Genomic DNA, 25,557 nt, shown 5'->3' on the forward strand with positions numbered 1-25,557 from the left:
AGTTGATGCTTATGAGTTTTTAAGATCCCGGACGCTAGTCACCGAAGTAGATTGTGGAATATTGTCTTTTTGGACTATGTTATGCCAGTTGACTGTGGTGTCCCTTGAGACTATGGTCCTGAGCCCCTAGGCCCAGGAACTCATTGCCTTAAGATGTTTGATAATATCTAGGAAATTTTCATCATTTTGTCCCCTGTATGTTCCACCACATCCATAGTTATGTTTGTACCCAAGGTAAATATCCATGTGCTAATATTCTCTTCCATACCCTTATATATTTATGGGCACATTCCTACTCTCTCTCGCATGCCCATTCAGCCTGTGTATCTGTCCCGGTATCTACCCACAGAACACTTGTTCCAGGGTTGTGTATATAGCACCGCTTACCTCTGTTTCCTTTTTCCTTTTCAGTTTTTAAAGAATTTATGTAATTATGCCTTCCTATGTTTGTTTAGAAATTATGTGATATTTTAACATCTATGTATAAGAATAATTAATTTAAAATATACATTTTAGGCTTGAAATTGAAAATTCAGAGTTGAAAGGTACAATAAAAAAGCAAGCGGACAAAATGGAACACCTTCAGAAAAACCTATTAGGTATAAGTTTGGTAAGTCAGCCTCATGATATCTGTCATACTGAAAAATTATTGATCCATTAGTGGTATTTAAGAATAGTTTGGCCTGTTGTTATTAGTTGCTGCCAAGTCAGTTCCAACTCATAGCGATCCTATATGCAAGAGTAGAACGGCTCCATAGAGTTTTCAAGGTTGTGACTTCAGAAGATCACCAGGCCTGTTTTTCAAGGTATCTTTGGGTGGGTTTGAAATGCCAACCTTTCAGCTTGTAGTTGAGCCTGTAACCATTTGCACTACTCAAGAACGTCTTGTCTGAACACATATGACTCATGAGCTCATGAAAAATAATTCTTTTGAAAAGAAGAGTAAATCTGTTTAAATTTTTTTTTTTTTAAGTCTGAAGATGAAAAGGAACAATTAAAAAAACTTACTGAATTAAAACAATCTCTGGAATATCGTTTGGACCAAGAAATGAAGAAAAATGGTATATTAGAAAAAGAAATTAGTGGGTAAGTCTTTTTCTTTTCTTTTTTAAAACATTTTATTATGATTTGGGTGAAAGTTTACATTTGTTTTTCTGTTCAGTAATTCATGTACATTTTATTTAGTGACATTCATGACATATTGGGTAAGGTTTTAATATTTCACATAATTTCTGTACATATTTATTAAATTATCAACTTAGCACTAACTTTACTTTATTAGAACCTAATTACAAATTGGATTTATACTTACGTCTTCATAATTCAACCAGTTACTGTATTTATATATTTGCTTCACAAACTCACATCATAATCTGAAACTTTTTTGAATGCGTTTTGCATATAATGTCAATGTACTCTTCATCATCTACCTTGAATTTTGATTTCTGCAAGAGATCTTGGCTGTCCTCAGTTATCTTTCTTTTAGTAGTTTCTATCCCTCATCATTCAAATATTTTAATATCTAAAAACTCATCTGTGTCATTCTTTAACAGCAGCTAAAATTACCTTGATTTGTCTTTTAATTCCTTTTCTGTCTCCTTTTCAATGTATAAAATATATAGGCATATGAAAATATATGTAACTTATATTTTACATAGAAGTTTACACGTAAGAGTAAAATGAACCTTCATGTTTCTGCCACCCAGGTGAAAAATAAAGGAATATCCCTAATGTTTTTGAAACACCCAACATGACTTCCTTTGTTTATTTGCTGAGTCTTTACATTTGTTCTCAAATCTGATCAGTGTTTTTCCTCATTTCATTCTTTCTCTGCATTGTTTTGCAACTTTTTCATTTTGTTGATGTTATACTAGCAAAGATTTTAAATCTCTTAACACATTATCTTTCTGCTGATTTCCTTTCTTCTAAAGCTCTCTTTCCTTTTTTCCTTTTTCTTTTTCTAATCTCAGTAATCTCCTTAATGTTTTTGCATGTACTTCACCTCTTTTTGCAATCTTTGGGTAACAGGTTTTTGTGTTTTTTTTATGTCTTCAAAACATTTATGTATAAGTATGCTTTTCTTCTTAACCTTAGAGACTGATCCCTGTGTATTAGCTTGTTGTTGTTGTTGAGTACCATTAGGTTGGTTCTGACCCTATATGAATTTCTGAGACTTGAATTCTTCGTAGGAGCAGAAAGCCTCATCTTTCTTCCATGCGTAGTAACTAGTATTTAATAATAGCTTAATGTTTTATATTAACATACTAAAATGGATATTAATTATTTATAAGAAGTCTTTTTTTTTTTTAACAACCTAAATGCTCTTTATTTATTTGTTTTTTTAAAGCTTTGATTGTGAATTGAGTGAAAGTTTACAGGGCAGATCATCAGTTTTACATTCAACAAATCATATACTTTGTATCATTGCAATGATTATAATCCCCTTCATGTACCATCAATTAACAGTATTTCTCTCTATTCATGTTAGCTCCTCCCACTTTTTTTTTTTCAAACACTTAGGTACATATAATAATTTAAACCACCAAAGGGCACATTCTGCAAGCCTGCCTCCTGGCTGCCATCTCTTAGTCCTTCTCTTTCCATGAATCCAGAGTCCTCAGCTGCTCCCTCTCTCCATGCCCCCATTTCTGCCTCTATCTCTGGTGTCGCTGCTTCTCTGGATAAGATCCCATGTTCCGCTTGTGTTTCTCTCCCTTGATGGTCCTAAGGTCCTCTGTTTCTGGACTGTAAGATTAACTACTACCCCGTTTTTGTTACAAACTTCTCCCTTTACAATTGTGACAGTCGCAATTAGTCATGATAACGATTACTCACTATTGAATCATAAGAATCTTATCCCCATCTCTTTTTATCAGACCCATCTAGACAAGATGAAAACTATTCAGTGGGGACTCTATCTTCTTCCACACACTCTTAAAACTCCCTCTTGAAACCTGTAAGCCAGTCACTTCATGCCTTTATCGCCCCCTCATTTTAGGTAGCCAGTGTCTAAGTTGCCTGTCCCTATATGTATACCAAGGGGGGATAGCATTGATACTTGATGTGAAAACTCCTTCCCTCTCTGTTGGCATTTAAAGTTACTACCTCCATGAGTGTAAGTCAGGTTCATCAAATTGTAGCAACAATATTCTCATTTCCTTTATCAAAAATTTATTTTTATTTTTTATTTTCCTCTAGTTCTGATTATCAAGCCGTTGAGGCTAAGTCAAATGGGTACTATTTGCAAGTTTGGGTGTTCTTGTGCATCTCCCCTCACTTCATATCAGCTGGATGCTTCACTCTCAGCTCTAGCCCTCTGTGGCTATGTCCTTGTCCATGGGCCCAAGTGTCCCCAGGTCTGAACACACTTTGGGCCAACCAGCCCTTCCTCTTCTTTTTCTCACTTCCAGGTCCACAGGAGTCAATGGACCGTGGTTGAGCTCAGCCCATTTCTTCATTGCTGCCTTTCCCCCTCTTCCACTCACCAGTAGACCAATGTGGTCATCAGCAAGCTTACATGCCTGCTCATGTGTTCCCTTTGAGTTTCAGTCTTAGAGGGGGGTATAAGAACTCTTTATAGGTATATTAACCCCTAACCTACCATTGAATATGTCATATAAGTGTTATTGTAACAGTTTTATTTACGTAGGACTTTAGGTAATATATTTTCAAACAGTACTAGCTTGAAACAAATGAGAGAAGATCCTTATAAATAGATTTTTCTCATAAATGGTAGAACAGAATATCTGTTTAAATATTAAATATTTATTCTTTGGGAACTTGATTTACTCATTATGTGCATCCCTGCAGATTTAAGAAACTGTTAAAACTGACAAAAAAGAAGTTAAGTGAATATGAAAATGGAGAGCTTAGTTTCCATGGAGATTTAAAAACGAATCAAATTGAAATGGATATTCAGATGGCCATGCTAAAACATAAGGTAATCTTTAAAAAGTTTTGGGACCAAAATCACTCAAGTTTGGGAAATATAAATGACTTAGTGTTTTGAACAGTGAAATTATGTTTTTTTCCAGTAATTTTATGTACTTGATACCAATGAAAAAGAAAGCTTTTTGATATATAATTTTTCTATAAATAGGGCATACTGCTTATTCTTTTATGTCCTGACCCTGGCTTGTAGTCTAAAGTTAAGCAGTTCACCAGTATAAGACCCCAAATCACTAGCACTGAATTAAATATATATGTTTTTTGTAACAGCTTTATTGAGATATAATTATCATATCGTACAGTTCACCCATTTGAAGTGTGTAACTCAGTGACTTTTCATATATTAACAAAGTTATACAATTTTCACCACAGTAAATTTTAGAACATTTTCATCATCCCATAATGAAACCCCATACTCTTTAGCTACATCCCCCAGTCTTCCCTCTCCTCTGCTCTGAACCTTGACAATACCTACACTCTTTGTCTCTGAGGTCATAGATTTGTCTCTATTTCTGGACATTTCATAGAACAGAATTATACAATGATCTGTGGTTCTTAATGTCTGGCTTCTTTCACTTAGCTTACTGTTTTGATGATACATTCATTTATAGAGTGAAGAGATATTTCGTTTCTTTTTATTGTCCAATAGTATTCCTTTCTATGGATATACATGCTTTATTTTACTTAACCATTAATTGATTAATAGACGTTTGGGTTATTTCCACTTTTAGGGTATTATGAAGACTCCTATTGTGAAACTTCATGTACGAGTTTTTGTGTGAACTCGGGCTTTCCTTTCTCTTGGGTATATACTTAGAATTAGAATTTCTGAGTCAGAGTAACTATGTCTAACATTTTCAGGAATCGCCAGGCTGTTTTGCAAAGTCGCTCTACCTTTTTATATTTCCACTAGCAATCTGTGAAGTTTTCAATTTCTGCAGATCCTCGCAAATACTTGTTATTATGTCTTATTTATTATTATAACCATCTTAATAGACATTATTTCTTTTCAAAATATTCCTATGTGGCATCTCATTGTGGTTTAGATTTACATTTTGCTGATGACTAATAATGTTGAAAGCTTTCCAGGTACTTATTGGCCTTACGTATACCCTCTTGGGGAACATGTCTATTCATATCAGTTGCCTGTTGGGTTATCTTTTTATTATTGAGTTGTAAGAGTTCTTTATATATCCTAGATGTCAAATTCCCTATCAGGATATCTAGAATCATGGTGTGGTGCTGTAGGACAAGCACTGGACTACTAATTATAAGGTCAGCAGTTCAGACCCACAATCTGCTCCTTGGAAACCCTATACAGGGACACTATGAGTCGGAATCGACTCGACAGCACTTAACAACAACAACATCAGATACATGATTTGCAAATATTTTCTTTAAGTCAGTGGCTTGATTTTTCATTTTCTTTAGTATCCTTTGAAGCACAAAATTAAACAATTTTTATGATGTTCTGTATTTATGTTTTTGCTTTGGTAACTTTCAAATATGGTGGTATGGTTCAGAACCCATTGCCAAATCCAAAGTCATGAAGATTTACACCTTTGTTTTCTTTTAAGTTCTGTAGTTTTAGCTCATATGTTTATATGTAGTGTGAGGTAAGGATTTAGCTTAATTCTTTTATATGTGAATATATGAATGTTTTGTATGTGACTTTAGCATTGTTTATTGAAAAGTTTTGTTGTCATTGTTGGCTATAAATGTGAGGATTTATTTCTGGGTCCACAGTTCTTTTCCATTAACCTATATGTATCCTGAAGGAGCTTTGGTAGCATAGTGGTTACGAATTGGGCTGCTACTCCCACGGTCATCAATTCAAAACTACCAGCTGTTCTACGGGAGAAAGATGAGTCTTTCTGCTCCTGTAAAGATAAGATTTACAGCCTTGGAAACCCTGTACAAGGTTGCTATGAGTCAGAACCGACTCCATGGCACATAACAACAACAACAATATGTATCTTTGGAGTTATGGAGTAGCACTCTTCGTTAATGTGCTAGACTGCAAAGGTGGTTTGAACCGCAAGGTCAGCAGTTCAGTCTCACCAGTTGCTTCTCAGAAACCCTATACAGGGTTGCTGTGAGTCAGAACTGACTCGGTGACACTTAACAACAACATATGCATCCTTATGCTAGTTCAAATAAAATGTTATAGAAACAGATACTCTGTCATCCTGTATGTTACCAGGAATGGAATAATAAACAGTCAGTGTCTGGTGGACTGTCTTTAACTGGACTCCTGTGAAAATGTTTTGCTTCTTGAAGGAGCCTATGGCCAGTTTATGCTCCACTGGCTCCATGATGATGGGAAGATGGAGTCCCTTCTTTGTCTTGTCTCCATTCAAGCAGTTCGTTTCTCACTTTGAGTCTATCAAATCTTGGTCCTAAGATCTGCTGACTCAGTCTAGTATTTACGAGAAGTCTTCAAAAAGTTGGTGGAAATACACCATTGTCATTTAATTCCATTTTTCTATGAACTTTTAAAGTCCCTTTATACTCCCTTATACTTATTATTAAGTCAATATATTACATAGAATCTATAAATTTCACCGCTAAGGATAGAGAAGATTACATCTGGGCTTTCAGCTTTCTACTTTAGAAATCTAGCGAATCTGTCATCTTGTAATTCACAATTAGATGCTCTTTGACTTGGTTCTTGTGTCGTAACACTGGTGCTCGCTGATCCTCGTGGCACAGATCTACATTCTCAAAATCACAGTTCCCCGTATCCATATTGCTCTACTTAAATACATAGAAAGGAATATTTTATTTCTCAGTGAATAATTTACAGAGGATATATTTTAATCCATTCAAAGACAATTTTCAAGAGTATAGCCCTTAAAAATCAGATCGTATGTAAGCAATTTGGTACTGTCAGATAACAGACAAGTTAGTAATATGAGTTTCAAAATTTCTAAGCTAATCTCTGTGATATGGAGCAGTATTGTGTTACAGCATAAAGATGAAGGTAGTCGTATCTTTCTATACAAGTAACCTGGAAATAAAGGAGAAATTGTATATAATTTCTTAAATGTCCAGAGGATATTAACATTGGCTATGTAACTGAGAAGTGTAAAAATTATAATGCCGTAGGAATTCTGATGCTGCCAGCTCTTTGATACAGATCATATTTTTACACAAATAACACGTATCTTCTACATTTGTTTGTCAACTGCTCCCTCCCTACAGGAGGCATTTTCATAAGCACCGTTAATGCCAATTTTTAAAAAAACATGTTGCTATAAAAAAAATTGGCATAGCACATTTATAAAAATACCTCCCAGAAGGAGGGAACAGTTGGCAAACAAACTTAGAAGGTACACGTTATTTTTGTAAAAATACAGTAATCCTAATCATGAAGACAGGAGTCCTGGCGTTGTGCTGTAAGATAAGCACTGGACTACAAGGTCAGTTTGAACAGCAAGGTTGGCTCATTGGAAACCCGATACAGGGTCGTTATGAGTTGGAAACAGCTTGACAGAATTTAACAATAACAATTATGAGAATGATTCTCATGGCTCTTTGCTATACAGCCTGTGCTGGTTGTTACTGCTCTTCTTTTCAGCAGAAATGACCTGTTTTTGCAACTGAGTAATTTTCTCTGTCTGCTTTCCTCTCTAGAACTGAAAAAGTCTGAAGGCCTCGTTTTGTTTTGTACTGTTTTGATTTCTGTTAGTCCACGATAGCAAGCAGTGTTTCTACAACTACAGTTCCCTCTAAGACTTTGTGAGGTTCCTGTGAACTTTATTGGAGTTCATTTCATTAGAAAAGCCACTCTCACAAAGTATTGAGATAATTTCTTTGCCATTTTGGGCTTTCTGTGAAACTGTTATAAGACAACGCTTTTAAGATTCTTTCATCCTTTAGATCTTTGATGAATTTGAGATGCCACCTTAAATCTTTCTAAGGTGCTAATAATGGAGTTTACAGACATGGTCATGACTTCATCTTTAGACTGTATTTTTCTGACAGAACCCTGGATTTGATCTTAGCTAGAAACCATTTTCTTAATTTAACTTGATTTGACATGTAGAGAAGCTGTGAATGAGAAACAAATAGTTCAACTTGGTAAGTCCTAGTTCCTTTATATTTAACAACCTTTCTTCAAATGATCTCTTGCCTCTAATATTTTACTTTCAGTGACTATGTGGCGAGAGTCTCCTTAATAGTCCTTTTTTTGACTTGCCATTAAGCCCTTGCTGTCAGCCTCTCTGGGGACCATCAGGCTTCTACTAGCCGTATGTTTGAGACCCTTTTGACTTTCAGTCATACTTTTCTCTAGGTCTTTCCAGCTTCTGCCTATCTCCTGGTCCTTTTTTTCTTTTAATGGCAACATCATTGCCTTAGTATTAGTGCCAGTTACAATAACAAGCCAACTCAGAACTTTGTGTCTCAAAGCAGCATTTCTTTTGCTTAGGAATTTGCAGTTTAGGTAACACTCAGTAGGGCCAGTCTATCTCTTCTCCTATATTACAATAGATGTGGGAAGGGATACTGGGGAGGAGGAAGACAGGAAATGATCATAGAAAAATACAAATACAAAATCAAGTGCAGAAATTATGTGGCAAAGATGATGAAAGCTAATAGATTTTTGTGATTCCTTTTGGTTTTAATTTTGTTGATTTTCTGAGTAATTCTAACATTCACATTCTAAGAATCTGTTATAGTACAGAGAACATTTTATTGCAATGAATTTGTTTAAAGATTTGATATTGGCATTGAGTTAGATGATTCTCAGCTTATTTCCTTTATTACCAAACTATATTATTTTATTCATGCAGATTGATGATCTTACAGCAAAACTAGAAACTTCATCTTCAAAATGTCTACATCTGGATGCAAAAAATCAAGCTCTTCGACAGGAGTTATTAGCTATGAAAGCAGTACAAAAGAAATGTGAAAAACTAGAGAAGAATAAAAAGAAGTTGGAACAAGAAGTAGTAAACCTCAAAAGTCATCTAGAGATAAATATGTTAGACCACGGTCAAATAGAACAGTATAAACGGGAGATTGAAGAAAGAGCAAGGCAGGACATAGTAGAAAAGCTAAAAGAAGTCAATCTGTTTCTACAGGTTAACTTATTTATCTGTTATGTGCTTTAATTTGTTAGATTGCAAATTATATATTGAATATATACTGTATGTGTTTCCTTTACTTCCCTTTCAGCAATTTGTTTTGTAAAAAGGTGACAGTTTGTTTTTCCCTTTCAATAAAGCATTTTTTGGTCATTATCATTACTAAATTGATATTTGAAAATAATGATTCTCACTAGAGAATCACTTGATTATTAAGACTGTTGGTAGTGGTGATTGTGTGCCGTGGAGTTGGTTCTAACTCATTGTGAGCCTGTGTAGGATTTCTGAGGCTGTAAATCTTTCTGGAAACAGAAAGCCTCATCGTTTTCACATAAAATGGTTGGTGGATTTGAACAACTGACCTTATGGTTATCAGCCCAACATGTAACCCTACTATGCCACCAGGGTGCCTATTATTAAGACTAGTTGCCGTAAAACAAGACTACTAGGAGGAAAAGAAAAAAGCTTAGGATGTAAAAAATGCACCGTATTCTTTTTTCTTTTTCAAAGCTTTTATTGTGTATTGAGTAAGTGAAGGCTTACAGGGCAGATCACCATTTTTACATTCAGCGAATCATTGTAATGATTACAGTCCCCTCCATGCACCCTTAGCCAACAGTATTTACCCCTATTGCATTTTTTTTTTTTTTTGATGTACACATACCATATTGTAAATATATATTCATTTAAATGTCCAAAGGGCACATTTTGCAAGCCAGCCTCCTGCCCACAGGCACACTGCTTTACTCAGTCCATGGGCCTTGGGTCCTCTGCTGCTCTGTCTCTCTGTGCCATCGCCTCCGCCATCATCTCTGTTAGCGCTGCGTTTCTGGTCAGGATCCCTCCTTCCTCTCATGTTCTTCTCTTTGGTTTATTCTTAAATTTATATTCCATTTAAAAAATTGATACTGTTATTCTCTGAATTATCAGATTATATGAGTAATAGTATAAGAATGATTCAACATATTTTATAATTTAGATTTAACTCAGTCGATATTGATGATAAATATTTTAAACCTTACCTTCCATTTTTACATATTTAAAGTGTTCTAGGAATCACTGACTAAGAACTAAAGGAAACAAATAAATTATAATTATTCATGTTACAATTATTTTTTAATGTATCCTTTTCATTTGTTTTAGACTCAAGCAGCTTCTCATGAAAACTTGGAGCAGTTAAGAGAGAATAACAATGCTTCAATCAGAAGTCAAATGGAACTCAGAATTAAAGATCTAGAATCTGAACTCTCTAAAATGAAAGTTTCCCAAGAAGATTCTAATAAAACAGAATTGGAAAAATATAAGCAACTCTATTTAGAAGAATTAAAAGTTCGAAGAGCATTGTCAAATAAATTAAACAAGTAAGTCAAAATAACAGAACCATGAAAAATAAATTTAATTCATTAATATGCTTCTCAAGCATTATTTTTGAGAGTATAGTGGCTCCATACCCTAAGCACTGGACTGTGAATTACAAGGTCCTTGGCTTGAGCCTGCTAACTGCTCTGTGGGAGAAAGATGAGTCATTGAAAACCCTTTCTGGGATTTCTATGAGTCAGGACCTACTCGGTATTACTTAACAACAACAAAGGATAATTTTTAGTGAATCAGGTTCATGAGGTTAGTAAGAAATGAAAGCTAGTTAGACAATATAGTTTTGGAAAATAATGTTAGTGAATAAATTTAAAAATGTTAGTCTGGGACAGTTTGCCTCCTTTTTTAGTTTTACATGGTTTTATTATTTTTTTCTTTAATATTCTCATATAGTAAATCTGATCCATTAGTTTAAAGCTAATTGGTTTTGAAACTTTATACAAGTTTTAGATTGCAAAATTGCTGTCAGCATTCCCTAAGAAATAGTAAGGAATTGAACTATTTTTTGGAATATGAATCCTGGTGGCAAAAATGGTTAAGTGCTTGGCTTCTAACTGAAGGTTGGTGGTTTGAACCTCCCCAGTGACTCCACGGAAGAAAGACCTAACAGTCTGCTTTCATTAAAAAAAAAAAAAAAAAAAAGCAAAAGCCAGTAACTCATGGGGCAGTTCTTCTCTGTCAGATGAGGTTGCTATGAGTCAGAATCAACTCAATGGCACCTAACAACAACCCATCCAAAACCCAAATCCATTGCTATCAGAGTAGAACTGCCCCACAGGGTTTCCAACTATAATGTTTTTGGAAGTAGACTGCCACATCTTTCTCATGGGAGTGAGTGGTGGGTTCAAACTGCTGACCTATCAGTTAGGAGCCAAGTGCTCACTGCTGACAATAGCCACCTTGGCACATCCTGCATGGATGGCACTTTGTCAATTAATTTTTTTTAACTTTTACTAACAGTAGACGGCGCACTGAGACCATCCTTTACTGTTTTCTTCTCTATATAAAGGCATATATGTGAAACATTAACACAGATGTGAAGGAAATTATAGGCATTTTGGTATGATGTTATAGGGTGATCACTGGACTGCTAACTGCAAGGTCCGCAAGAGACAGATGAGGCTTTTGCCTCCATAAAGATGTGCAGTTTTGGAAACTCTATACCGGGTAACTATGAGTCAAAATCAATTTGATGGCAGTAAGTTTGAGGGGTTTTTCTGAGTTGAAGGGACGTCTAATTCACAAAGTGGATAAAGTAATAGCTTGATCTGTCTGAGAGAGTGTGTAGAAGATAGAAAGGGTAGGTTCCACCTCTGATGTTTTTTGAACTAATTGCCATTTTGAACTCTTTTTAATCTTTGTAAACACCTATTCCACTATCTCGTTCTTCCTTAGAGGTTGTTGCTCTGAATTGTTCCTAAATGTCAAGTACTTAATTTCTCTGAGTTAATGGGTAAATGAACTGACTAACTAAGTACAAGTATTTCTAATGGCATCTTAAATATCTTGTAAGTAAAGCCATTCCAGAAGTTGGCAAATGTTACCTTTTAGACCATTTCAACACTACAAGCTATTTCTCTCCCCTTCCTACTTTGTTTGAGTTACTTGTTCATTGGAATTCCCCCTGCAAATAAGTGTACTTCTTTAAAATAATTTTAAACCTGTAATTGTATGTGGGAGACAAGTTCTGACAGGTTATCAGTGTTAAAACACTGTTTAATGTGAAATTCCATTGACTAGTATGGCAATATTTTCTAAAACTGCACTTGATATAGGAATCATTTAGGGAATAATGAAATACCAATACTCATTTGTCTTTTGTAATCTTCACAGAACTAATGAGAGGCTAGCAGAGATCAGTACCAAACTTCTTGTGGAGAAACAACAGAATAGATCTTTGCTTAGCACTCTCACAATGAGACCAGTCCTGGAGCCGCCTTGTGTTGGAAATGTTAATAACAGTTTAGTGCTCAATAGAAATCTTATGCCCAGAGAAAAATTAGCAATTCCTACCTCAAGCCCACAGCCTTCAAATAACAGCATGGAAACCTACTTGACTAAGGTGTGTTATATTTTTTTCATTAGGTTTTAGTAGTTTGGTGTGAAATACTGAACTGTTTAATTGACGTGCATATTAAGGGAAAATTAATAATTATCTGTGTAAGAAAGAGACAGACGTTTCACAAAATGTTTTCAAGTTTCTGAATGTCTTACTTTAAGGAAAACAGTAAGTCCTATTTTTCCATGTACTTAACATTTAATGGTTGTTACATCTCTCACCATTGCATGAACTTTAACTTTGCCTCTTGACACCATTGTTGTGCTAATAGACCACTGATATGCACTTTGCTAATTTTCAGTTTCACAGTTCACACTTTAGTTTCACTGTCCAGTGAATGAGCGTTTTTTTTTGTCCTATATATCAGAAGTAATTTTAGTTTTACTGTTTCCTAATTCAGTGATGCATTATTATAAGATATATCACTACTTGATTTTATAGTACATAGAACTCTTTTCTCCAAAAAAAAAAATATTTTTTAAGAATTCAGACTTAAAAAATTTATAAAATATATCGTTAATTTAAAACAATTTTCTGTTCCAAGACTTTTTTGGTACCTGTGTTCATATCCTACATTTAGTAAATGTGTGCCATACAATACTCAATAGTATTTATTGTATATTGATTTTGGATTTTTGGAACATTACTGACACTTTCAAGAGGCCACTCTTGGAAACCTGTGCAGGGTCACTATGAGTTGGAACTGACTCGGTGACACACTACAATACTTCCACTTTCAAAATGTTTCAGGTTATTTAAGTAATATTTCTATTTCCCAAATGTCCATTTAATTTAGCAAAATTTTTCTAAAGATTATCATAGAAATATCTGAAAACTAAAACAATATTCATAAGATGTTAACTTTTTACATGCTAGAACATTGTATCTCCACAGAATCTATTGAGTCACATTTGTTCCAAACGAAAAATAGTCTCCCTATTTATATCACCAAGGCAAAGCTTATCTATCCTAAATTTTAACTGTGACTTCTAGATATTTGCTTATATAAGTGGGATCATACAGTATTTGTCCTTTGGCATTTGACGTCTTTTCAGCTACATAATGCTTTCAAGGTCCTCCATCTTGCAACATGTATCAGGACTTCATTTCTCTTTACGGCTGAGCAGTAATCCCATTATGTGTATTTTACCACATTTTGTGTATTTGAACCTGTTGCTGATGGATAGTTTGGGGGCTTCCATCTTTGCCCATTTGACTGTTGTGAAAAGTGCTGCATAGGGAATGCAGATTTCTGGTGCAGTCTTGTCTTCTCTTCTGAGGATGTGCATTGGGTTGGAAACGCTGGGTCATCTGGTAGTTCTAAGGGAGTGTAGTGATTCTGTAGGATAAGCACCGGATTGCAAAACCACAAAGTAGGTGGTTTGAGCTCACCAGACGCTATCCAGATGAGACTTACTGTTCCCGCAAAGATTTATAGTCTCAGAAACCCTATACCAGAGTCCTTTGAGACAGACCTGACTCCATGGCACTTAACAACAACAACACCATAGTTCTGAACAAAATTAAAACAAGTCCACTTAGCCAAAATATAACATTGAATATATACCAGCTGAATTTAGAGACCACCTCAAGAACAGATTTGACATATTAGATACTCATGACCAAAGACCAGAAGAGCTGTGGGATGACATCAAGAACATCATACAGGAAGAAAGCAAAAGGTCATTAACAAGACAGTAAAGAAAGCAAAGACCAAAATGCATCCCAAAAGAGACTCCGAAACTTGCTGTTGAGCTTACAGAAATTGAAACAAATTGAAGAAATAATGAAGTAAAACAGCTGAACAGAATATTTCAAAGGGCAGCACAAAAAGACATAATCAAGTATTATAATGAAATGTGCAAAGACCTGGAGTTCGAAAACCAAAAGGCATGCTCAGCATTTCTCAAGATGAAAGAACTGGAGAAAAACTCAAGCCTCAACTTGCAATATTGAAGGATTCTAAGAACAAAATATTGAATGATGCAGAACGAATATACAGTCACGGAACCAAAAAGAAATGGTCTATTTTCAACCATTTCAAAAGGTAACATACAATCAAGGACTGTTGATACTGAAGTAAGAAGTGCATGCTGCATCGAAGGCATTTGTGAAAAATAGGGCTCCAGGAATTGATGGATTGCAAATAGAAATGTTTCAACAAACGGATGCAACGTTGGAGGTCTATGTCAGGAAATTTGAAAGACAGCTAGCTATCTGTCCAACTGATTGGAAAATACTCATATTTGTGCTAATTCCAAAGAGTGGTGACCCAATGAAATGTGGAAATCATTGAACAATATCATTAATATCACATGCAAGTAAAATTTTGCTGAAGAGAATTTAAAAAATGGTTGCAACAATATATCAACAAGGAGCTGCCAGAAATTCAAGCTGGATTCAGAAGAGGATGTGGAATGAGGGATAACATTGCTGATGGCAGATGGATCTTGCTAAAAAGCAGAGAATACTAGAAAGATGTTTACTTGTACTTTATTGACTAAGTAAAAGCTTTTGATTATGTGGATCATGACAAGCTATCGATAACATCGTGGAGAATGGTATTCCGGAACACTGAATTTTGCTCAAGAAGAACGTGCACATAGACTGAGAGGCAGTTGTTAGAATAAAACAAGGAGATACTGAATGGCTTAAAATCAGGAAAGGTATGTACCAGGGTTTCATCTTTACACCATACTTGTTCAATATGTCTGCTGAGCAAATAATCTGAGAAGCTGGATTATATGAAGAATGTGGCATCAGAATTGGAGGAAGACTCATTAACAACCTGTGATATAGGTGAAACAACCTTGCTTGCTGAAAGTGAAGAGGACCTAAACTACTTACTGATGAAAATCAAAGACAGTAACCTTCAGTATGGATTACACCTCAAAGTAAAGAAAACAAAAATCCTCACGACTGGCCCAATAAACATCATGATAAATGAAGAAGAGATTTAAGTTACCAAAGACTTCATTTTGTTTGGATCTACAAGTCAACACTCATGGAAGCAGCAGTCAGGAAATCAAATGATGTATTTATTGCATTAGGCAAATCTGATGCACAAGCCTTCTTTAAAGTGTTTAAGAGCAAAGATATTTGAAGTCTAAGGTATACCTGACCCAAGCCATGGTCTTTGCGATTGCCCCATATGCAAGTGAAAGTCAATAATGAATAAAGAAGATTGTAGAAGAATAGAGTCTTAGCTTTATTACTCACACATAATAACTGAGGAGAGGGATGTGGCTTAAATGTGCAGCCACAATAGGCTTGCTGATACTTCATCCCAAGTTAGGCACAGTTGTAGGCAGAGGAAACAACTGTTTTCTCAGAGGCAGGCTACTTATTACATAGTTGAAAACAGACCTGAATTTGTTACTGGGGGCAGACACATCTTTTTAAAAAAAGAGCGTTCACAAGATGCACAGCCAAACAAGCACTCTCAGTTCCTTCTCCCAGATTCATCCATTACATAAATTTCCTTTGAATTATGGTGTTGGCAAAGAATATAGACTATGTCATGGACTTCTAGAATAACAAACAAATCAGTCTTGGAAGGAGTACAGTCAGAATGCTCTTTAAACACAAGGATGACAAAACTTTGTTTCATATACTTTGAACATGTTATCAGGAGGGACAGTTCTTCCTGGAGAAAGACATCATACTTGGTAAAATAGAGGGTCAGTAAAACAAAGAAGACCTTCAACGAGTTGGGTTGACACAGTGAGTGGTTGCAACAGTGAGCTCAAACATAGCGAGGGTGGTAAGGATGGCGCAGAACTGGGCAGTGTTTCCTTCTCGTATGTAGAATTGCTGTGACTCAGAACTGACTCAGTTGCACCAAATAACAACAATAAAATATGGATACATATGTACGTTGTTGTGGTTAAGTACCATGGAGTCAGTTCCTACTCATAGCAACCCTGTACAGGGTTTCCAAGGCTGTAAATCTTTACGGGAGCAGAAAGCCTCATCTTTCTCCCGCGAAATAGCTGGTAGTTTCAAACTGCCGATCTTGAGGTTAGCAGCCCGATTTGTAACCAGAGCTCCTTATACGTATGTATGTATGTATGTATATATATACATACATACATATATATATATATATATACATACATACATATATATATGTATGTATGTATTTTTTTTTTCTGCTCCTGTAAAGATTTACAGCCTCTGAAACCCTGTGTTGGGTCTCTATGAGTCGGAACCGACTTCACGGCACATAACAACAACAATATACACATACATGCTCAATCATATTTTAAAAGGTTCATGAAAAATTAAATTAAAAGGTAATGAAAAAATTTGACAGACTTTTTGAAGGTCCCACATATATTTGTTTGCAATACTAGAAAGTCATGAATCAGAGAACCTAAATTTGAAAATCGATTCTAACCTCTGCTTTTCTTTCCTTCAAGAAATTTTTTTGTAATTTTTGTATTCAATTGAATAAAGTGTGACAGCCAAAATATAGATTTCATAATATTTTCACTATATCTTTTGTAGTAGAATTTTCATGTGACATTAAGACAGTGTCTCTTTCTTCATTTTATGTGCTTAAGACTGCTGAAAAATTAATGGCACAGACATACTTTAAGATTTTAATTTCTAAAAGTATGGAAAAGTTCATTTTCTTTTTAAGGAGAAATCTATTTTAAAAACTGATTTAATTTTTATAAAAGGCTGTGTTTTGTTAGGAATTGCAAATAATGTGTTTGGTGTAAAATATGACTTGTATAATTTAATCTTTGTGCCAATAATATTAAACATCATTCTTGTAAAACAATGCATATTTAATAAGCCAGTATTTGGATTTTTATCATATTAATTCAAGCAATATTTTGTATAGTTTTCTCTCTTTTTGAAAATGAAGATAAGTGGGACATTTACTTAATTTGCAAGTATTATTTAATCAATTTCCAAGTTAGATTAGCCTCTAAAGCATTATTTAAATTATTACCACATTTTATAAAGATATATATTATTGCTAGTTGTCTGTTATTTAATGTAAACATTATAAATAATATTTGACTTATTTCAGATGCAGCAGGAGTTGGAAAAAAATATAACTAGAGAACTAGAAGAAGGTATGTTGGCAAAAATTATTAATTAAATTTAGATGTTGATTAATTAAGTTGTAAATGATAAATGGTGTCCCTTCATTGTTTGGATAATAGATGCTATATTGAATATTCTTTTATATACATGTAAGGAAAGATAATATAGAATACATATTTAGATGAAGACTGTAATTATTCCTAATACCTTTAATCATGCTCCATATTTTTTTTTAAAATGTTAAAGTTTTGTGGATCCCTTTTTGTTTTATTTCTGGCTATACTCTTCCTTAGCTTCTGCCTTCTATGTGAACTGTCAGCCTGAACACTGAAATTATGCTTAGAACATGTAGGCATCAGCAGTTTTGATGTTTACAGTAGTGATAAAAGGCCAAACAGATAGATTTATTCTAGTACTAGTCAAACAATTACAACTCAGAGAGCTCTCACATGACCACTTGTCTGTCAGTTTATTGTACTCTGGTGGCTTGCATGTTGTTGTGATGCTGGAAGCTATACTCTTGGTACTTTAAATACCAGCAGGGTCACCCATAAAGAACTCTGGTACCATAGTGGTTACGAGTTGGGCTGCTAATCTCATGGTCAGCAGGAGAAAGGTGGACTTTCTGCTCCTTTAAAGATTTACAGCCTCGGAAATGCTATACAGGGTTGCTGTGAGTCAAACAGACTCCAAGGCACATACACACACACACACACACACACACACAAAGGGTCACCCATGGTGAACAGGTTTTAGCGGAGCTTCCAGACAAGACAGACAGGAAAAAGGAAAAGCAGACTACTTCTAAAAGTTTAGCAACTAAAAACCCTATGAATAGCAGTGGAACATTGTCAGACATAATGCTGGAAGATGAAAATGTTATGAATGGCACCAGATTATTGTCAGATATAGTGTTGGAAAATGAGCCCCTGAGGTTGGAAAGCACTCAAAATACAGCTAGGAAAGAGCTGCCTCCTCAAAGTAGAGTTGACCGTGATGACATGAATGGAGTAACGCTTCCTTCCATAACCTTCATTTACTGATGGGCACAACTCAGAATGAAGTAAGACAGTTTGCAAACATCCATTAGTAATTGGAACCTGGACTGTTAATGAATCTAAGAAATAACAGGGACTATTAGGAATCCAAAGTATGAATCTAAGAAAATTGGAAGTTATAAAAAATGGAACATAAATAAAGAACAATAGCCTAGGTATAGAGTGAGCTGAAACAGATTGGTATTGACCATTTTGAATCTGACAGTCCTATGGTTTACTATGCTGACAATGAAAAATTCAAGAGGAATGGTGTAGCAATCATCATCAAAAAGAACATTTCAAAATTTATTCTGAAGTTCAGCGCTCTCTGTGATAGGATAATATGGATATGCCTACAAGGAAAGGTTGCTATGGGTCAGTACTGACTCAGTGGCACCTAACGACAACAAGGAGGAACAGTTAATACCGTTTTTCAAATTTACACACCAACAATTAAAGCCAATGATGATGAAATTAAAGAATTCTGTCTTCTTCATTCTGAAATTGAAGACCGATGACTAACTTGTTGCAGAGACCTTTTTTAAACAACTTAAAAGATGACTATACACATAGACCTCATCAGATGGAATACACAGAAGTCAAATTCACTACATCTATGGAAAGACAGCATGGAGAAGCTCCATATCATTAGCCAAAACAAGTCCAGGGCAGACTGGAACAGACCATTAATTGCTCATATGCAAATTCAGGCTGAAGCTGAAGAAAATTCAGACAAGTCCACAAGAGCCAAAATATGACCTTGATCATATCCCACCTGAATTTAGAGATCATTTCAAGAACAGATTTCATGTATTAGACAGATTGAAGACTTAGAAAACTTGTGGCATGACATGAAGAACATCATACAAGAAGAAAGCAAAAGGTCACTAAGAAGACAGGGAAGAAAGAAAAGACCAAAATGGATGTCAGAAGAGACAATGAAGCTTGTTTTCCAACATGATGTGCTGGTGGTGGTTGTGTGCCGTGGAGTCCCTGCATAGGGTTTCCGAGGCTGTAAATCTTTATGGGAGTAGAAAGCCTCATCTTTCTCCTTCAGAACAGCTGGTAGATTAGAACTGCTTGATCTCGAGATTAGCAGTCCGACTTGTAACCACTATGCTACCAGAGCACCTTGTTCTTCCAGCAGAGATGCTAAAAAAGATGGAAGAAAAGGAATTTAAAAGAGCTGAATAGAAAATTTCAAAGGGCAGCTCAAGAAGACAAAGTCAAGTATTATAATGAAATAGGCAAAGATGGAGTTAGGAAACCAAAAGGTCCAGCATTTCTCAAGATGAAAGAACTGAAGTAAAAATTCAAGTCTTGAGTTAGAATATTGAAGGATACTATAGGCAAAATCTGAGAAGTTTGATTATATGAAGAAGAATGTGGCATCAGGATTGGAGGAAGATTTATTAACCTGCAATATGCAGATTACATAATTTTACTTGTTGAAAGTGAAGAGAACTTAGAATACTTGCTGATGAAGATCAAAGACCACAGCCATTGGGTTGCACCTCATTGTTAAAAAAACAACAACAACAAGAACTTCCCACTGGACCAATAATGAAAAGTGGAGATAAGATTGAAGTTGTCAGAGACTTCATTTTGCTTGGTGGTGGTGACGTGCTGTGGAGTCAGTTCTGACTCAAAGCGACCCTGTACAGGGTTTCCGAGGCTGTAAATCTTTACAGGAGCAGACAGTTCACATCTTTTTTCTGCGGAACAACTGATAGTTTCGGACTGCTGACCTTGAGGTTGCAGTCTGATTCATAATCACTACGCTACCAGAGAGAGTCTTTGCTTGGATCTAGTATCAAAACTCACAGAAGCAGCTATCAAGAAATCAAATTTGCATTAGGCAAATCTGCTTCACAAGAACTCTTTAAAATGTTCAAGAGCAAAGACATCAGTTTGAGTACTAAGGTGTGCCTGACCAAAGCCAAAGTATTTTCAGTAGCCTCATAAACATGTGAAAGTTGTACAGTGAATAAGGAAGAGACTATAGAAGAGTTGATGCACTTGAGTTATGGAGTTGGAGAAGAATATTAAAAGTAACATGGACTGCCAGAAGAACAAATAAATGTGTTCTGGAAGAAGTACATCTGGAGTATTTCTTAGAAGCTAGGATGGTGAGACTTTGTTGCTTATATTTTGGATACATTATCAGAAGGGATCAATCAGTCCCTGGAGAAGGACATCATGCTTGGTAAAGTGGAGGGTTGGCGAAGAAGAGGAAAACGAGATGGACTGGCATAGTGGCAGCAGCAGTGGGCTCAGCGTAATGACATTTGTGAGGATGGCACAAGACTGGGCAGTGTTTTGTCACTATGAGTCACAACCATCTCGGCAGCACCTAACAATAACAACATGGGCAAAATATTGAATGATACAAAAAGCATCAAAAGAAGATGGAAGCTATACACAGAGTCATGGTACTGAAAAGAAATGACCTTGTATACATGTGAAAGCTAGACAGTTAATAAGGTAGACTGTAGAAGAATGGCTGCATTAAAGTTAAGGTGTTGGAGAAGAATATTGAAGACTTCTAGAAGAACAAACAGGTCTATATTAGAAGAAGTACAGCCAGAATGCTTGTTAGAAGACAGGATGTTGGTCTTTCATATTTCAGGCATGTTATCAGCAGGGACCAGTCCCTGGAAATGGACATCATGCTTGGTGAAGTAGAGAGTCAGCAAAAAATACGAAGACCCACAGTGGCAACAGCAGTGTTCTCACGCATAACAACAATTGTGAGAATAGTACAAGACCAAAGCGGTGTTTCATTCCTGTTGTACATAGGGTCGCTGTGAGTTGGAGCCAACTCGATTGCAGCTAGCAACAGCAATGCTTGACAGGTGACATTTTAAATTGGATAATTCACTTGATCATTGGTTTCCTTTTGTCCTTGTATTAAATCCCAAATTCTTTATCATGGAATAAAGACAAATCACTCTGGTTCTTGCCAAGTTATCCAGCCTGGTCTCTTGGCTATTGCCCTTACTCTCCTCTTTTGATGCAATGTATAGTCAGGCTTCTTGTTGTCGTCAGTTTAAACTCCTTATCATTTCACAGTGATCTTCCTCACCTCTGGCTCTGCATATGCTTCTTCCCTTTATCTGGAATAATTTTCATTTTTCCTTACATATGTCTTCTACCAAAAGCCTTAATAATATTGACATAAAACTGGGATAGATGTTCCTCCTATGCAGTCTGTTGTTTTTGTTAAGTGTTGTTGAGTTGACTCTGACTCATAGCAACCCTGTATAGGATTTTTAAGGAGTGACTGGTGAGTAGAAATGCCAACCTTGCAGTTCAAACTGACCTTGTAGTCCAGTGTTTATTTACTGTACAGCACCATACTAGGTCTGCGTTCTGTTAGTGCCCTATTTATTCTTTCCTTCTTCTTAACTTTATATTGTGAATTTAGTGAAGATTTACAGGCAAGATCATCAGTTTAACATCCAACAAACCCTAAAAGTGTTTCATCTCACTGATTGCCATCCCCTCCATGCAACAACAGTTATCCCACTTCCTCCCTGTGCTTCCTGTTTCCATTCCACCCTCCTTCCCATCCCCTGTCCTTAGGTGTATGTTGCCCTTTGGATTTTGAATGATTGACCAGTAACGTTTTTTTGTTTGTTTTGTTTGTTTGTTTTTCATTTAACAGTATTTGCTTCTATTCCCTCTTTTTTTTTTTAATGTACACAAAAGTACTCGGAATATATAATCATTTAAACAACCAAAGGTGTTAGTGCCCTATTTGTATGTCTATCATGGTGTATACCAGGGCCTTCACGAAGTTTGTGGGGAAATGGTGTTAGAAGTTACTGGAATTATCCCATACACTTCTTTTTTCTTTTTTAAAATCTTTTATTGTGAATTATGTGATAGTTTACATGGGAGAACATTAGCTTTACATTCATCCTATCGGATATCATTTCATTGCCATGGTTACAGTCCCCTCCATGCATCATCAACCTGCCCCCTGGTTTTCAACACACAGCCCCTCTCCCTCTCTGAGTCTTATAGTCCTCCCATATATATATATTTTTTAAGGTTTTTATTGTGGATTGAGTGAAAGTTTACAGGGCACATCATCAGTTTCACATTCGGCCATTCATATGACTTGTTTCATTACATTGATTACAATCCCCTCCATATATCATCAGTCAACAGTGTTTCTCTCTATCCTCTTTGGCTTTTGTAAAGGGGGAAAACTTTGCCTTTTTGGAATTTACAGTCTCGGCTTTTAGGGAAGGTTTTTACATTTATCTGTGGATATCCAGGGCTCATGTATGCGATTACTAACAAGCATACCTGAATAATCAGATAAGGGACAGTTTGCTATGTCTGCTAGGTGACTAAAGTCTGATCCTCAGAGCCAATGGTTTGGACGGTCAACAACGCTTGGGCCCACAGAGCCTTGAACTCCTGGCTGGGTCTGCACGGTCTACCTCCGTTTCCCCCTTATACTTTTGAAAGTCCCCTCATATGATTCTATATGGAAATTGTCTGCTCCATCTGTTTGTTTTTAGGTTATAGTACACAATTGTGGAGGGACAGGCTTTGTTATTTTCATCTTCTCATTCCAGTGTTTATTATAGTGTATTAGCACATGGTTATTGAATAAGTGAAGGAAGAATAAGAAAATGGAAGCCCTGATACCTGAGCGTAATAGCAATTCACTGTGTAAATAAGGCAATTATATTTCATTGTAATCTTGTATTTTGTACTATAATCATACTTTTTTTTAAATTTTTACTAACACTGATAAAGTTCTCAAATTTAAACTGCCTTATTCTTCATTAACTACGAAGTATTTGGGAAAATATAACCCCTTGCTTTTCTTTCTAGCTGCTGCTGAATTTGAATCTGGATCCTGTAGAGCTTCTCCTCTAGGATCCACTGATGAGTCAAATCTAAATCAAGACTTACTTCTGAAAACGTCGCAAGAATATGTGCAAATTTTAAAGAAAAATTATATGATCTGACAGATAATAATAAAAATTTATTTACTAGAATATTTATATACATTTTAATGGTTTGCTATGTAATGTATGACATGTTGAAAATCTTTATTAAAAGAAAATATTTTTGTACAAATTATGTTTGATGAAAATTTATATAGTATTTTTTTTTAACCACAGGGACTTTATTATTCCCAACACAGGGTGTAATGGGAGGCGGCTTTGGGCACCCCCTACTTGCCGGCGATGAGTGGGTTCCGCAAGACCACAATGACAGAGCCCCACGTAGGAACATCTTGGAGATGTAGCGGTCCTTGTTGACGGGCTTGGACTTCTTCTTGCCCTTGCCACTCTTGGGGACTTCGGTCCACATCTTTCACATTCTCCAGCACCATGTTGCAGTGCCTTTCGAAAGCCTTGACGGGGCCCAGCAGTTTCTTGAGATGAGCACTTGGGTGTTGTTCTTGACCGACAGCGTAAGCACCAACAGGGGCCCGGTGTTAAACTCCTCCTCCTCCGTCTTCTGCAGCTCCTCTGGGGTCATCTCACTCTTGGGCTTGTTGAGGAGGCTCCGTTCTCAAACCCATCAAAAGTCTAACATTTTCCCTTCGAATGTCTGCCTCCACACCGGTTTGCTATCAGGAAAGGTATTCACCCCTTCCAGCCGTTAGTCGGCCAAATTTACACCTTCAACCCCACTCCCCTCTCCCATTCCTGATCTGGCCTCACATAGTGCTGGCAGCGTTGTCTATTGTATTTTATAAGATGAAACTTTATAGCTTTGGCATCTATAGATGTCTTTTAAACTGATTTTGCAAATGAAAACCAGCAGTATTGAGTTTTATATACACAACCCCCCCTTAAAAAACAACAACCAGGTGCCGTTTCATTCGATTCTGATTCCTGACAGCCCTGTGTGTGTAAAAGTAGAACTCTGCTCTTCAGGACTTTCAGTAGCTGATTTTTCAGAAGTAGATAGTCAGGACTTTCTTCTGAGGTGTCTCTGTTTGGATTAGACGATATGATCTTACAGTTCGCAGCTGAGTGCATTCATTACCTGTTTGCACAGCTGAGAGACTTTGCATGCTCAAACTACCCAAAATGCCAACTGTTTACACAGCACTCTAAAACCAAATTGTCATTAGCACTTCAGTGGATATAATTGGTTACTTCTTTATAGTTTCCAATTTTTATTGCTGTATCTGGACCTAAAGATTTAGATACCATTCTTACATATTGGTGCTATATCCATTTCAATATTTGGAGGTATTGCTATCAAACTTATGTATAATTTTAATATTAACCACTGATATATAGATCTTTTCTCATAGAGAAATTGACTTAATTTTTTCTATTTTTTTATTACGTTTTTGAAAACAGTCTTAAAATTAAAGATCAGTTGCCAAATTTTAGTACAAAGAACATCTCCCCACTGAACCATTGGACAGTAAATTGCTAATGTTTCTCATCACCTTTGATTGCTTCAGCCTGATTAGTGTATATGCCCTACAAACAAGGATAGTTTAGATAACTACCATACAGCCAGAAAATGACCATGAACAGAACAATAAGTCAAAAAGTATTGCTATAAAATCATAGACCCCTTTATTAAACAAAAAAACCCTAAAATATGGACTAGAGAGTGACGTGTCCAGCTGATAAGAAGAGAAGGCATATGCACAAGAACACCCGCATTTGCAGAAAATACCCACTTGACCTGGCTTCAATGGCTGGATGATCAGAACTCAACTAGAAGAAGAAAGGAGAAAAAACGAGTAATCTGATACTATTTGATGAACTTGACCTACACGTATGGATGCAATAGCTCAAAAGAGGGAACAAATCTTTACAGGGAGGATCCTTCCCACCGCCTTCATACACAGAGTACACAGGGATGGGCAACTTGGACATTGGCTACACAAAAGGGGGTAGGGGGGGCTACAAAGGCAAGAAGTGACTGGCTTACAAGCTTTCATATGGGAGCCTAGATCCAGAGGACACGGAGGAAGGTAGACTCTCCA

General features: G+C 36.1%; 1 protein-coding gene and 1 pseudogene across 1 annotated transcript in view; one reads left to right on the forward strand and one right to left on the reverse strand.

The window, feature by feature from the left end:
- Window positions 1–23,556, forward strand: part of ANKRD26 (ankyrin repeat domain 26) — a gene marked incomplete at its 3' end in the record, with an annotated part of 135,094 nt that extends 111,538 nt beyond the window's left edge. The window contains 9 exon segments of the mRNA XM_006871686.1: window positions 517–610; window positions 974–1,086; window positions 3,811–3,940; window positions 8,745–9,035; window positions 10,182–10,399; window positions 12,246–12,474; window positions 17,516–17,561; window positions 23,424–23,534; window positions 23,537–23,556. Coding sequence (XP_006871748.1) covers window positions 517–610; window positions 974–1,086; window positions 3,811–3,940; window positions 8,745–9,035; window positions 10,182–10,399; window positions 12,246–12,474; window positions 17,516–17,561; window positions 23,424–23,534; window positions 23,537–23,556 — 1,252 coding nt within the window.
- A 213-nt stretch (window positions 23,557–23,769) lies between these two features.
- Window positions 23,770–24,101, reverse strand: LOC102841267 (annotated as a pseudogene).
- Window positions 24,102–25,557: the final 1,456 nt, after the last annotated feature.

Source organism: Chrysochloris asiatica, unplaced genomic scaffold (genome assembly GCF_000296735.1).
Source record: "Chrysochloris asiatica unplaced genomic scaffold, ChrAsi1.0 scaffold00172, whole genome shotgun sequence".
Classification (NCBI taxonomy): domain Eukaryota; kingdom Metazoa; phylum Chordata; class Mammalia; order Afrosoricida; family Chrysochloridae; genus Chrysochloris; species Chrysochloris asiatica.